The 14822-nt window shown below is 39.5% G+C and overlaps 1 protein-coding gene across 1 annotated transcript; it reads right to left on the bottom strand.

Annotated features, from left to right (window-relative positions):
- Positions 1-9971: 9971 nt before the first annotated feature.
- Positions 9972-14618, bottom strand: LOC130136219 (endo-1,3;1,4-beta-D-glucanase-like). The gene is made up of 7 exons (XM_056306384.1): positions 14333-14618; positions 13817-13838; positions 13506-13632; positions 11581-11671; positions 11362-11451; positions 10823-10923; positions 9972-10280 (listed from the first exon to the last, which is right to left on the bottom strand). The coding sequence occupies exons 1-7, from the start codon at positions 14478-14480 to the stop codon at positions 10140-10142; spliced, it is 720 nt and encodes a 239-aa protein (XP_056162359.1). The 5' UTR covers positions 14481-14618; the 3' UTR covers positions 9972-10139.
- Positions 14619-14822: the final 204 nt, after the last annotated feature.

Below are 14822 nucleotides of genomic sequence, written 5' to 3'. Positions count from 1 at the left end.
GTCGGGATTTTCATATTATTTATTCTTGAATGTTCAAATAAAAAAAAAACAAGTTTTACTTCTCTTTTGAGAATTAATCGAATCTTGAGAGTTTCTCTCCAAATTTTGTGATTTCTACGTGTTTTTTTTTTTTGTGAGTTGTGATTGTGTTATCCTCATTTCTACCAAGGCAAGGTGTTATTCATAATATAAGGCATGACGGGCGGATTTTTTTTTTGTGACACACTACATAATATGTGCTTATGACTTTAAAATCCATGTCACCCCTCTCTCTCTCTCTCTCCTCGTGTTTGAACTCCGTAACAGCCTCAACTCAACCCACAATTTGATCGAGCTCGGCTGTGACATCGGCTGAGCTTGACCCAAACTAAATCTAGCGCTGAGCTTGACCTTAGATCATCTCTCTCTCATGTTCGAACTCCGTCACGGCCTCGACTCAACCCCCAATCCGGTCAAACTTGCATCGACCGAGCTCGATCCTGATTAAATCTAGTGTCGAGCTTGACCTTAGATCGCATGGAGCTCGACGCCAATAGGGCGTCGGCTATGGCCAACCCATGGAGAATCGAAGACAAACGAGGCGGAGTGGATGATACAGACGGGAAGACTTACCTGTGAAAGGCAGTGATGGCGTTAATCAGACAATCGAGGGAGCAACGGCTCCAATCGATCGGTGATCAAGGACATCGGTTGAGTGAAGAGGGGAGAGAGTTATGTGTGTGTGAACTTTTGATTTTTTTTGGTGGGATGCTTTTGTTTGAAAATGCAAATTGCAAATTTCCAAAAGTAAGAATGTCACTTTTTTTTTTTTGGTCGATAATACTTCAAACTTCATTACTTGATGTGGGTACAAAATTTGGATAAAGTGCATAAAATTTCCCCCTTTTTTTTATTGTGTGTGCTGAATCCCATATCCATGTGCTTCACATGGGCTATGTGGAAGATTAAGAAAGATTCTCTGCTCTATGTTTCAAGAGATAAACAGATTTATTTAACAAGTGAAAGCCAAACGAGTCTCAACATGTTGGCAAACACATTTCTTAAATTTTTCATTTTCTTGGAAATGGGAAGACATGGTGCACGACAAAGAAAAGTTCCATGAAATCGGAACGAGTACAACCCAAGAATAGGGGCATTATTTTAATTCATGCATGTTCACGGGGGTATCCAAGCAATGATGGCTGATAATTAATTAAAGAGGATTAACCCCTAAATCATAAGCTTTGTCCTGCCAATTACTCGTAGGGTTAGGCTCACATGGTGTATGATTATCCCGTAAAAGGAAAACTAAAAAGCTGAGAAAGGATCATCCCCACATAATCATCAAAGTTGAGAGAAAAGCTGATCCAAGGTATCACTTTATATTGACAGGGAGATTATCCATGATCGAAAAGTTGCTGACCATGTTCGACTTCGACCTTAGGCCAGGCGACGAATCGTCGAGAGGGAAGACCTTGACTTCGGATCTCGACTTCGTCACTTCGACATCATATCTCAACCTCGGTGAGTCACCATGTCATGACTTCAGGCCTCGACTCCGACTTTGACCTCAGGCCAGGCTAGGCAACGAATTGACAAGATGCCATAGTTCGAGCTGTAGGGAAGACAATGAACATTACAAGCGAGGAAGACGGTGAACATTTTAAAATCAAGGGGCAAAAGCGGAATACGAAAAAATTGATGAGGGCAAAAATGGAACAAGAAAAATTCATTTATTAGGGACTTCAATAGTTCAAAATCAAGGGGCAAAAGAGAAATACAAAAAATTGATGAGGTGAAAAATGGAACAAACAAATTTCATTTATTGAGGACTTTAACATTCTGCAAATACTGAAAGTCGAAGGTGGGCACCTACCTTGGACCAAGGGACTTTGGAGAGCTTTGAAAATGCATTTACATTTCCTCAGGAGCTTTCCAAAAAAATTACCAAACAGTACCTCTTGGCCAAGGGCCTTTAGAGTCCTAAAGGGCTTTGGCAAAGTGTTGCCAAAAGCACTCGAAAGCCCGTGACATGCACATACTATATTCTTATTGACCTCTTTCCCACTTTCAAAAAGATCTTATTAATTTGCAAAGAAAAGAACTCTCAAAAGATTTAATAGTTTAGAAAACAAATTTAAGTGATATTGAAGTTCAAGTATTGAATACGAAACATTCATAGAATTAGTTAACAATTATCTCGACCGATTAAATTACGACTTTACCTATTTCCTTATCGAGTATGATTATACTTCATTTTATTAAGGACCATGAACTAAAAGAGATAATTAATTTAATACTTCAGTTGTAGGCCGATTTTTATTTATAGGGAAAATTCCAAATAATGGCTCGAAGTACTCTCATTTTCTCAAACAAGGGCTTAAAGTATATCTTGTTTTAATTAACGGCTTGAAGTGCCCTTATTTTCTCAAATAAGAATATGAAGTGAATCTTATTTTAAATAAGGATCTAAAGTGGCCATGTTCGTCTTAAAAAAGGACCTGACCTCACTACGGTTAAGGGCATTTTTGCCTTTTAATTTTTTCTTTCCTTTTTCCTTTTTTGTTTTTTTCTTTCCATGAAAAACAAACTAAAAAAAAAAAAACAAGCGGGAGGGCTGGCTGCCGCCCCATCGCCGGTGGGGCAGCGGCGCCTCTGCCCGGTTAGGGTCGTCGACCCTTGCTGAGGCGCTGGCTACCAAGCTGGCCATCGCCGCCGTCCCACCGGCAATGGGGCGGCGGCCCGCTTGTTTTTCCCCTTTTTCTTTTTTAAAAAATACTTTTATTTTTAAAATTTTTAATCTAATTTAACTAAAATTTATGTTAAAATTATTTTTGGACGAAAATGACCTTGATCGGCCGGAAAATTTGGCCGGCCGGCGGGGTTAGGCCCTAATTTGAAACTGTTATAGTCACTTCATGCCCTTATTTGAGAAACATGAGGGCACTTCGAGTTTCTATTAGGAATTTTCCCTTATTTTTATTATCCTTGGTTGGTAAAACTTTAAAAAGCTCGGAGGTTGCCCATGTTTAAATTCATTTCGGAAGAAACGAGCATAGAAGCATAATGGCAGTTTCGTAATAACGCTAGGAACAGAAGGGTGGCGGCGTAAGGAAAGTGGAGAAAAAGAGAAAAAGAGAAAAATAAAAAAAAAACCCAGAATATATTTCAGAGGGAAGAAAAAAGAAAAAGAGAAGAATTAGTGGGACGGGTCTTCTCCACGCGCCTTTGTGAAGACCCGCAACGGACGGATATGTAGTCTTCGTGGGGCCCAGGACGCGTGTCAGCCACGTGAGCCAAAACGCGTCACCAGCTTGATCTTACGCGGTGGAGACATAATCCGCCGAGAATTAGGGGGCATCTCCACGTAAACGAAATAATAAATGACTTTAATCTATATTTTGACAGATTATTGCATCACGAGAGGATAAGGGCGCGGATGATAAGATTTCGGTTCTTAGAAAAAATTTCATTTTGGAAATAATTTTTTCTATTTCGATTCTTCGGACGAGTTTTTAAGCTGAAGAACGCATTTGGTAGCTGTATAAAATTTTTATTCTCGGAATAGAAAAACATTTGGTAGGAACCTAAAATATTTTTGTGATGTGGAATTGTTTTTAGTTTTTTAATAATTTTTTGAGATTCTAATTTTTTTGAATTTTTTCTTTTCTTTTTTTCCTCCTCCTCCTTCTTTCTCTAGCTTGTCGCCGAGACTCGGTGATGGCTGATGACCGGCTAGAGACGAGGGCCAACGAGGTCAACCTCACCTAGCCACGACGAGGCTCGACCTCGCCTATTCACTGTGAGGCCGAGCCTCACCAAGGCCTGGCTACCAACTAGAGGAGGAAGAAGAAGGAAGGAAAAAAAAGAAAATAAACTTGTTTCAGAAATTGTTTTTGGAAACAAAATGTAGATTTTTTTAACTTTCTTGTTTCACTTCCAAATCTATTTTCTGGCCACTTTTCTATTCAAGAGAATTATAGAAAATTAATTGACATACACAAACAGATTTATGTTCCTTTTCTATTCGATGGAACAAATGAATAGAAAAACAGAAACATTATCAAACGCGCCCTAATTATCCTATCGGGCGTTTGATGCACGCACTCTAAACCCTAATCACCCTAATAAGTTCGAATGTTGTCTCACTTAACTTATTCCGGGCTGTGAATGTCTAAATATTTTCTCCCATCCGTATAAGGCCAATTGAAAGAATGAAATCGATTGCACAGTGAGAGTCACGACACCAAAGCCGCTTAATTAATTTGACATTCGCCCTTTGATGTAATTTGTGCAATGTTTTTAAATCAAAGACTTACTTGTATTTCATTTATACTTATTTCAATAAGTTTTTTTTCGTTAAATTTCCATAATTAATTTCAAATAAACTTTAATAATTAAAAAATGTAGCCGTTGGCCACTTTAGATTAAAAAAAAAAAAACCACACATCTCAGTCTGCCTATCCAGAGTGTGCCAACCAAAGAAGACATTCACAGATCACGGTTCAAACACTATCTCATGAAACGACATCCCCAAGTCTCGAAACTCTTACATTCTACACATTACGCACTTTAACGGCACAGCAGATGCCCGATTTGCACGTCAATGTACCCGAGTCGGGTAATGGACCGACATGAAGAGGCACCGGTACGAGAGAATTGCTCGAGACTAAAAAATCCCAGACTTCGAGCCGTCTTTTTACATGCAAATTGTTTAAAAAACTTTTGCCTATGATCCGAGCAACCTCACGGGACATTCGTGGTGGTATAAAGAGCGCAATCGCCATCAATAGGGGCATGTGGTAGACCCGCGTCGGTTGACCAAGTGTAGCTGTGCACTACAATATTTTCAAATATTACAAATATACTAGTACGTCATGATTTTAATGTATGGTGTACTGTCATTGATACTAAAAATCACGTTTCAATTTCCTGCAATTTTTCTTTAATATCGCAATTTATAAACTCAATTTACATTTGGATTTTTTTTTATAAGTTAATTTTTTCATTTAATTAAAGAAAGGGCTTGGGCACACTGCACAGCTCGGTGCAACCCCGGGTTGCGATGATCTCGAGTGATCACCATGATAGAGGTGACCACTACTATGGTGGTTGCAAATCCACGTTGTGATCGTCGTTGCGAAGTACTCCCAAATTTGATCGCGTATTCAATCTGGGATTCCTTTTCAATTTATTTCATTCTTTTTACCCGATCCTACTTTTTGTTAAACTTTTAGTTATTTATTTAACAAGATAAATCTGCGCCCGACTTTCCGACCTAATATATAAACTTGTGTCCAATTATTAAATGAGGTGCACTAATCATAAGTGTTTATCAATAGTTCAAAAGAAAATCTTTTAAAAAGGTCTAGTTAATGACACCGGCCATTATAAGTATTGATTGGTTATTAAAAGATAAAAAAAAATCTAATGGATAGGAATGCGAGTAAAAAAACCAAACCGTCTTAGCAAATGCATGGATGTGAATGTCTCAAGATTCGAAAAGGCACGAAGACCAAAATTTTTTTATTTCTCTCCTACTTTTAAATTCTCTAAAACCTGCTTTTATGTAATCAATGAATGACTTACAGGAGAAGGCCAGATCCGCTTGGCAAGATTGGTGTATGCGGTCATTACGGACGACCCCCCTTTTGAATAGGCCGCCCAATTTAACAACCTTGAACTTGGCATTCCAAGTGCCACAAAATTTCGAAACAAAAGTTAACTTGGTGTTGTAATGACTCGACGCGATCCATGTTGGTCCCCAAGAAGAGTTTATAGAGTAACTACACGAGGTGATGAATATTTGGGATGGATGTTTACTTATGAATCAACCCGATTGGACATCTTCCATCCGGCATGGGACTTGAGATGTTGGCAAATCATCATAAGATTTAGAACTAAATTGATATAATTGAAAGATTTATAACTGAATTGGCCACTCGAGGTAAGCGGTTCCAGGTTCCTCATTTTTTGAAACTTGGAATCTACTTGTCGGAACCTGGAACTTACCTTATCACAGGTTCTAGGGTAGGTTCCAGGATCTAACATGTTCTTTTTTATTTTATTTTATTTCATTTTTAGTTAAACAAAATGAAAATGAACGCAACAATAATGAACAAGCTTGTCATTTACCAAAGATAATACAAAAAAACTAGTTTTCTTGGCATTACGGTTCAAATAAATACAATTAAAATGAGAAGTCATTGCGTGAATTGATATTAGGGGTAAACGGTTCCATGTTCTTTACAGTTTCCACCTGGAACCTACCCATGAGAATAAGTTTCTCATTTTTTGAAACTTGAAACCTCAGGTTCCAGGGTCAATTATAGGATCTACCCAGGTTTTACCTATATTATTAATTGAACAATTGTAGTGAATCATCATCTTTAATGACCACCACTTGCTGCTATGATCCACTGATCACAACCTATATTTAGACACACGAAAAATATGAAACATTAACAAGTCATAAAATGAAAGCTCAAACTAGTGGTTTTAGATTATACACTCATCATCTAACGTCGTGAAACATCGCATGATCACGTGAAGACATAAATCAAGAAAAAACACAAAAAACTTATTTAGGTTTCGGGTTCTATGTTTCAGATTCCACCTATCTAGAACCTGAAACCTACTTGTCAAAACATGTTTCCCAATTTTTGGAACTTGGAATCTATCCTGCATACCTTGGAACCTAGAACTCACAGGTTCCCACCGGTCAGGTTCTCAAGTTTCAGGTTCTACCCTATAACCATTCTCACTCCTATTGGCCGCCGTATAATAGGTTTATGACTTTTTAGATAATTTAAAAAAAAAACTATGAAATAGAACTAACCAAAAGATAAACATAGTAGATAAAAAGATAAAAGAAATGAAATTGAACCATCGTTTAATTAGAGAGACGCATTTTACACTAGGTAGATTAATGAAACAACTTTAATGACTTTGGCGAGGCACGCCAACTTTGCTGGGAGTGAACATATATATTAGAATTAAAAAAGAGATACTTAAAATCAAATCAAAGAATCAAAAGAAAACATATATTATAAGCATTAATTTTTGTGCCAACATTCTTTTTAAAGATCATTACATTCTTTTTTTAAAATTTTTCTGTATTCCTTTTACGATTTTCAATGTACGCGGGGGGGCCAAACAGCAATTTGACTAAAAAAATCAAGAAGAATTGCAATTTCGCCCGTGAATAATCACATATTAGGCAAATGCAAACGGAAAAACCGATGAAGGTTGACAGTCGTACAAAATGAAAATTCAGGGGGTTGTAACGCACCACTCTGAAGCTAAGGAAGATTTCGTGTAACATCCTCCCCTCAAATTTTGTGACCGTTCATGCTCTTACCTCGAGTAGATCGAGGTGCCCCTTCCTTACTTCAACACGGTCGATATCAATCACTACACGTATCAGATTAAAGTCAAATTGGATGAACACCAAATCAAAACTGAACGTGACATAACTTGACTTTTATATCTTATATACTCTTTTCCTCGACCTATAATATATCCTTACATTCGAGCCGTACCAACATCAGGGCGATGCCTGGACAGGCTTGGTCTCTTCAATCATGAGCACAAATTCGCCCTCTCTGGTTAGGCTGTGCAGAAGGATTTATCCTTTTCCCTTTGATTAATAAAGAATAAGAGAAGGGCCCATCACCATAATGGTACAGTTAGTGAGCACAATGAAGGGAGATTGTGACTTGTTGAAAGGCACAGAGGCAATGGGAATCCACATACTCCCCAAAAGATATTCAAAAACCCCACATCTCACAACTTTTTGCAAGGTTTGATCTTGACTTGAATGGACACCAAGTACTTATCAAGGTACCCTTTTTTGTATTTTTTTATTTATTTTTGTATTAGGGAATTCACTCCATGATTGGGAGCAAAGAAAAAGGTAACCCTTCTGTCGATTTATTCGTTCCGTATTGGAGAATTAATTGTCGAAAAGATGCTTTTTGTTCTTGACAGAGAGTTCTGCTAAATTTCAAAAAGATCATTTACGCTTTCAAAAAATAATTCATAAATCATTTTTTTTGAAAATTCATTTACACCTCCACCGAAGCCATCCGTCGATCCAATAGTATCGATGGAACCTCAAGCGCTCAGAGGCAAACCATGGTCACAGTTGGCCTCCGTAGCCTGATCTAATAACCAACAATTAAACTCGGATCACAATTGACTTGTTTCCTATCAATCACTTGACATTATATCAAGATTCGCGCAACATATAACTTTGTAATCGATTTTCATGAAAAAGTAGAGATCATGCATGAAAACTGAATTATGGCATCATCCAACAATGAAGGACATAGCTCATTCATCTGAGGAAATGCAATCTAACGAAGAATCTGTCTGAAATTTCGGCTGTGATCGAGTTTTGAGGGAGCTAGAGCTTTTCACTGTCTGAATAGTCATCTTGTCCACATGATGAATATTATCTTGGAACTTCGATAGTAGCCATTTCTCGCTTGAGCTTGCGGACAAGAAGAGAGAATTGTCAAAGATTATTTTGGCCTCATTCGGAATATGAATCAGGCTTATTTTCAACGCCCCTTAAATGCAGTCACCATCATTCTTCAGACACGGTATCAAATGACTCTACGTCCGGCCTTATCATGCCAAGAAAGTACCAAGTCTGCATGTTGACAGAAAATGGAGCTCTTTGTTTTTTTGCAGTCAATGATGACTCGTGAATGTCCCATCTGTATCGCGACATCCAATCACATACTGAACATATAATCTAGATGTGGTCAAGAATTAGATAGCCACACCAACATTTTAAGTTAAAAGACTCTTCTGATCCTTCTTTCGATGTGGGGCAGGGGTACATCTACCCTGCCATGGCCTTTGGCTTGGCGAAAGTGTCGCGCCCAATCAGATAGCACGCAAAAACCGATCGACGATCCGAGGGCCTATGATCATCATAAAACGACAGCCAACAATCATATGTCGGTGATCCGGTTTAGCGGGCGTGGTTTGAAAGGTCGCCTTTGGTGATAGCAAATCTTCAAACGCATCTCTTTTCTTGCACTTTGTAAACATTCGTTTTTTTGATTCTTTTCACGCATTTGACGTCCGCTTGTCTAGGGCGGACCGGTTGGCTTTAGCTATCGTGGTGGGGGTGGCAATGTGGATGTGGTGGCTTGTCATAGTGGTGGTGGAGGGAGGGAGAGCCACTAAAGGATGAGGTGGGGGCAGCAACTATGGGGGTGGTCCAGTGACTGAGACGGCGTATAAATCTCTTTCCCTCTAATCCAATTCCTAGTTTGCTTCTCAATAAGCATGAGAATACTAATTCAAGGAATTAATGCCATCCCTTTGCCACTCAAATTCCAAAGTGAACCAAACAAGCTCGCATCAGGATTCTTCGGAAACCAGAAGCTAACCCTTAGCGATTCTCTCATCAATGCACCTGAAATGGACGCAAAGATCGACCTACCTCTCTAAGTACCCAATCTCCGGTTTAAATGAAACATAGTTTAAGTCCTTCAAACAGGCCTAGATCAAATATCATCGTACCTTATAACAGGAAGAAAGAAACGATGCCAATTTTTGGACTTCAGAAATTTTAAACATGAAGAGAAAGATGCTGAAGATGACAACAAAACGAGCATTCACATATTAGTTCTCCAACAATATAGATGCCATAAGACCCGAGCAAGAGCGCCAATGGACGATCCACAGCATTCTATGTGAAGCTGCCCCACCAAGCCAGATTGCTTCATGTCTAGCTTTCACATTTTGGCCTCCTTTATAACTTGACTAAAAAATAAGGAGACGAGCACCGTCATAAATCATGCGATTCACAACTATCTGTAACTTCGCTCAGAACTACATTTGATAGTTACGGGGGCCTAACAATATCTTTCTTATCTTTTACTATTGTTATGGGGGCCTAACAATTGAAAGAAGATAGTCGATTTGAACAGGGACTCTAGCAGCCAGATGCTTATACTAAAGCTCTTACACTCAAAGCAAAGAATGTAGGAACTCTGGATTTAACATTATTCTTTCCAGGTCTTACACACCACATGAGTCCAGATAAACTGAGACAAGATAAAAATAGCACCCAACAACTCGTATATCATACTAGATAATCACGTCCTACTATGAATTTATTAACGGTCTGATGTGGTTTCTTACTTGACAAACTTCACAAACCATTTTGTCATGTCTAAATGAGCCTCCTCCGCAGACTTCACAGCAGCTTCATCTTCAACCTTATATCTCACAGTCCATCCATGAGAAACTTTGGGAAAGATCTTCACGAATCCATCAACCTGCATGAGAACAAAGGAGTATTATTTCCAGACTTCTCATACGGAGACTAAGACACGGAAGAGTGTGAGATTCAATTCGAGAATATGAAAATCCTGGTATGGAAGAGCCATTGAGACCCCACAAATCACAGTGATCAATGATATAAAACATCAATTGGAGAGGGAAACAGCCAATCTAATGAACAAGGGCAAAAACCTTATTAACAGAAAATATAATTCATTCATGATGTTGTTGGAAACCGACAGGTTTAGTAACAGCATTAGCACGGGACCAAAGTAAATAAAGGAATTGAGGATATTTCCATCTCATTAAAAAGCTTTATCCTGTCTTGTCTTGTCTTCTTCAAATGGCAATCAAAGTCTAACACGTTCGGCTTTCATGTTGGACACTGGAGAGATGGGGCTAAGCTACTTATTCCCTGTCAAGTGTCAGCTTACAAGAAACAACATCTTTTCAAGACCAATTTGCTGTTTGTTGAACATGTATAGCACCATCAACTTTTCAAATAGTTTAGCATCCGGAACAATAGCAGATTTATTACCTCGGACTTAGCCGCGAGCACCTCTTCAAACTGTTTGAGGAGTGCCGGTGGAGACATATGATCAATCTCAGCTCCTAGCACAGCAATAGGAACCTTAACCCCTGCGGACAGAACAACCAGAGAATAAACTAGTTATGAAAGTGCACCAACAACATGCTAACTAGACCTTTTTTGGGCCATACTAAACAGACTTCAATTAGCCCACTAACATCTATACACATTTTTTCCAGGTGACTGGAATGAAACGGTTTTACAATGCTCGTTTCGGAGCACTGTGCACATGCACCTGTGGATTCATACGATGGTCAAATGGAATGTTAAATAGCCAGAGAAAGTACGACTACCCTAGATTATAAAACGTCAAGAAGAAGAGGTTTTACTCAAAGAGGTAGACAATATTAGTTGCCTTCATTTTACAACACTCATGTTTGACGAAATGCAACTTGATGCACATACTTATTTTGCGTAACGCTTCAACTTGTTATGTATATCAAGAAGCTGTGAAGTCTGTGAATGGCTGCAAAATGGCATACACATACCTTTGATATCATCAAGAGTGACAAATGAAGGGTGTAACAGTACAGCAGCTTGGATAAGCTCACACTTGGCTAACTCAACCACAACCTTAGCTGAAGAGAGAAGACATTTCAAAATAAACCAGCATAAAGAACAATACTATGAGATAAAAAAAAAATGTTATCCAGAGAAATTATTTTGTCCAACATGTTGGTCCGTGGTCTGAAGAATGCTTTACATACCACCCCAGCAGAAGCCCGCTGCCCCTATCTTAGATATGCCTTTACTTTTCAGAGCTTGAATAATTGGTTTTGTATCTTCAAATCCCTTATCCTGTAAAATTGTTGTTTAGCTTTAGGCAAAAGAGATACTTATAGGAAAGCATGCACCTTCCACACCTAGATGAGTTTAAATGAAATTCAACCAAACCAAACACTAGCAATGAGAATAACTCAACACAGACCAAGACTAACACACCAAGCATACTTGAAAAACCCTTTAAATGGGACAAGGAAGCACGGCAAAGTAACTGAATTCACTAGTTGGTGAACAATCAAGAGTACAGGTGGTCTACAACATCAAAAACATTTACCGACAGAAGCTCCTTTCTACAAGCTATAAGACCATATGCTCCAAATTACAAAACTACTGTCCACAATCTACAAGACTACAAGCTCCAAATCCAAAAACAAGTGTAAAACCACTTTCCAGGAGCTATCACAACTCACAAAAGTTAGTTACTATGTAACAAAGCCAACCTAATCCACCTGAGCTAATCCACATGAGTCGAGTCACATAAAGGAGTATTCAAATAATCATACAAAGTGAAGCCCATTTGGAAGTGGGCTTATCTTATGAATCAATTAAAGGTCTCTCCCATCTCATGCACAAATTGGGGTGTAATAACTTCTCCACTTAAAGCATAGACATCCTCTTCAATATCGGCTTATGCCCCGTAGCAATAATGCTAATCGAGATGTGATTCGATCCATTCTCGTCACTTCACCATCTTATAAGCTTGTAAGGAGCTGCACCTTATTCAAGCCCTCTTGTCCAGCGATCGCTCCCTGCTCTTGTCAGATCAAAGGCATACTCTATCCTCAAATCGCATATCTAATTGAGAGAATTTCTTGAGTGATTCATAAGTAAGATCAACCCCACAAATGATCAGCACTTTCTTTGGTTACTTGAGTATTCTTTATTTGGGTGGTTAGAATAGATGGTATTAGAGCAATACCGTCCCGTACACGTGTGGTTCTAGGATGAACTAGACCCCTAGCACATCGAATGAAGGCGGGAAGTGTTCTTCAGGGGAAGAGGGCTCAAATAAGGTGTGGCTCCTAGCAAGCTTCTATGACTGCAAGCGGGATGGACTGAATCCCGAATTGGATAGGAGAAATTCGCTCGGGTATAATTTGACACTGACAAGGAAGTCAGTGCTTTAAGTGGAGGAATATATCCACCTCAAGTCTCACAAAAGATTAGAGGGGAACCTTCTTAAGTGATTCATAAGTAAGGACTCACCTTAAAGAGTTACCAGCGTTATTGAACATTCCTTTTAGGAGCTTGGCCTATGTGAAACAGATCTGGTCGTAACATACTACCTTGTCAAATAAGAAAGTAATCTAACAACTATTGAAATAATATTACCTCCGCTGTATTGAAAATCCTAACCCATGGTTTTACTCTTTTCTCTCTTGGGTCTATTATGTGCATCCTCTTAGAAGTTTGAAACTTCCAATGACAAGAAGCTATTCTATTAACTGACACGAAACAAGGCCATATGCCACAGCGCACTAATCGGTCTAACTAGCAAATTTACAATATCAACAACCTCACAATTTCAACAATCTCAATTTCTTCACCTACTAAGGTCCTTGCATTACTATAAGCTAAAAGAAGGCTAAGGTATCACAGAACAGTACTTCTAACAAATAGGAATAGATGAGTAACAGACACTAAGTTTGAAAAGAACTGAGTCGAATGACCCAAAGATGCGGCTGTGGCATATAAATGAGTTGTCAGCAGAAACAAAAAAAAAAATCGCATTGGTATGGTCAAAGTCAATCATATCCAATCCGTTAGTCTCAATGAGCATTCCAATTTCCAACTACCAACAGATGTGGTCCACAAGCACACTAAGATATGTATGAGAAACAGAACATACAGCTCCATGGTCTTTTATCCAAATTCCTATAGGCCTCTCAGCATTCTCAGGTGCATAGGGATCTCCTTTGAAATAGTCGGGAACGACCACATAAAAACCAGCAGCTGCAACTTTGTCCGCAAGTTTCCTGCAAATTCGGAAGCATTGTGACAGTTAAGTTTTCGGAAGAAGTCATGAACAACTATTAGAGACTGTTATTTGACATTGTACTCCCATTTGATGCAAACATGATAGAATAGCATCAACCACACTTCTCCAAGGGAGTGCATATTCAGGAATTCAGCTAATCTGCAATAGCTAATGGTCCATACCTCAAATTCGGAGCTTCATACCCTGCACCATCAAGACACACAATTCAAATTAGAGTACCATATCGACATGAGAAGGAGCAATACAAAATATTTGGCCAACGATGAAGTGAATGAAATCCATTCTGTTTCTACATTACGACTTCAAGAACTTACCACCAAGACTCGAGATCGCAGCAAAAGGATGAAAGTTTCAACAAAAGGGTTGGAGAAGCGCTAGCGCACACGCACTTCACAAAAAATGGAGAATAGAAAACTAAACTGAAGTTAACTATTGCTTGTAAATATTCATTTTCCACCACAAAGCCGACCTTCCCCAATCAAAATTAAGCTCAAGCCTCATCACCCACAACCCCAAAACAAGATCTTGGGACACCACCCATCACAAAACCCCACAACAAAATCCCATCAGACGGCAAGAAAGGAAGCCCACTTCACCAAGCGAAGCCAAGAACAAGAACAAGAAACGGAGGCAAAGAAGAGAACCAAGACCTTCCCACAAAGCGCGAGGTCACGCACCGTAGACGTCGGAGACGAGAAGGACCGCGAGCTTGGACTCCGGCGAGCCGACGGCGTAGGCTTTGAGGCCACCCAGCTGCTCCACGTGTCCCGCTCCGCTGCCCGGGCTGAGGGCGGGAGGGTTCTCGCAGCACTGTGGACCAGACATTGCTGTGGAGAAGAAACTTTCTTCGCTCCGATGATCGGCGACTAACGAGGGACGATGGTGAAGGAGACGTGTGCTTATAGCATTGAAGAAGAAGACGAAGAGTGAGCGGCGAGCGAGCGAAGCAGCAGGAGAAGAAGAAGGAAGGCTCCAGTGACCGCCGACAGTCGATTTCTCCTCTCATTTTTTGCGTCACCGGTAACGTCAGGGCTCGCCGTGTGGAAAAATTAGGGTTTTGCTTTTTTGCTTTTGTTTTTTGTTTTTGACCGGGCTTTGGACCGCAAATAATTTGAAGGGAAAAGAAATCTCGAAAGTGGTGTCGAGCAGGGGTGATCGGTTTTCTTT

Source organism: Syzygium oleosum, unplaced genomic scaffold, assembly GCF_021117445.2.
Source record: "Syzygium oleosum isolate NSW1041296 unplaced genomic scaffold, Sole_v2.1 Sole_v2.43, whole genome shotgun sequence".
Taxonomy (NCBI): domain Eukaryota; kingdom Viridiplantae; phylum Streptophyta; class Magnoliopsida; order Myrtales; family Myrtaceae; genus Syzygium; species Syzygium oleosum.
Note: the sequence above shows the minus strand (reverse complement) of the source record. Positions and strands in the feature narration are given on the sequence as shown.

Excerpts from the sequence above, each read along its gene's own strand:
- LOC130136219 (XM_056306384.1), bottom strand. The coding sequence starts at position 14,480 with ATGTCTGGTCCACAGTGCTGCGAGAACCCTCCCGCCCTCAGCCCGGGC. Across the intron at positions 13,633-13,816 it reads TATGAAGCTCCGAATTTGAG|GAAACTTGCGGACAAAGTTG; the intron begins GTATGGACCATT and ends CCGAATTTGCAG. Across the intron at positions 11,672-13,505 it reads GGATAAAAGACCATGGAGCT|GATAAGGGATTTGAAGATAC; the intron begins GTATGTTCTGTT and ends ACAATTTTACAG.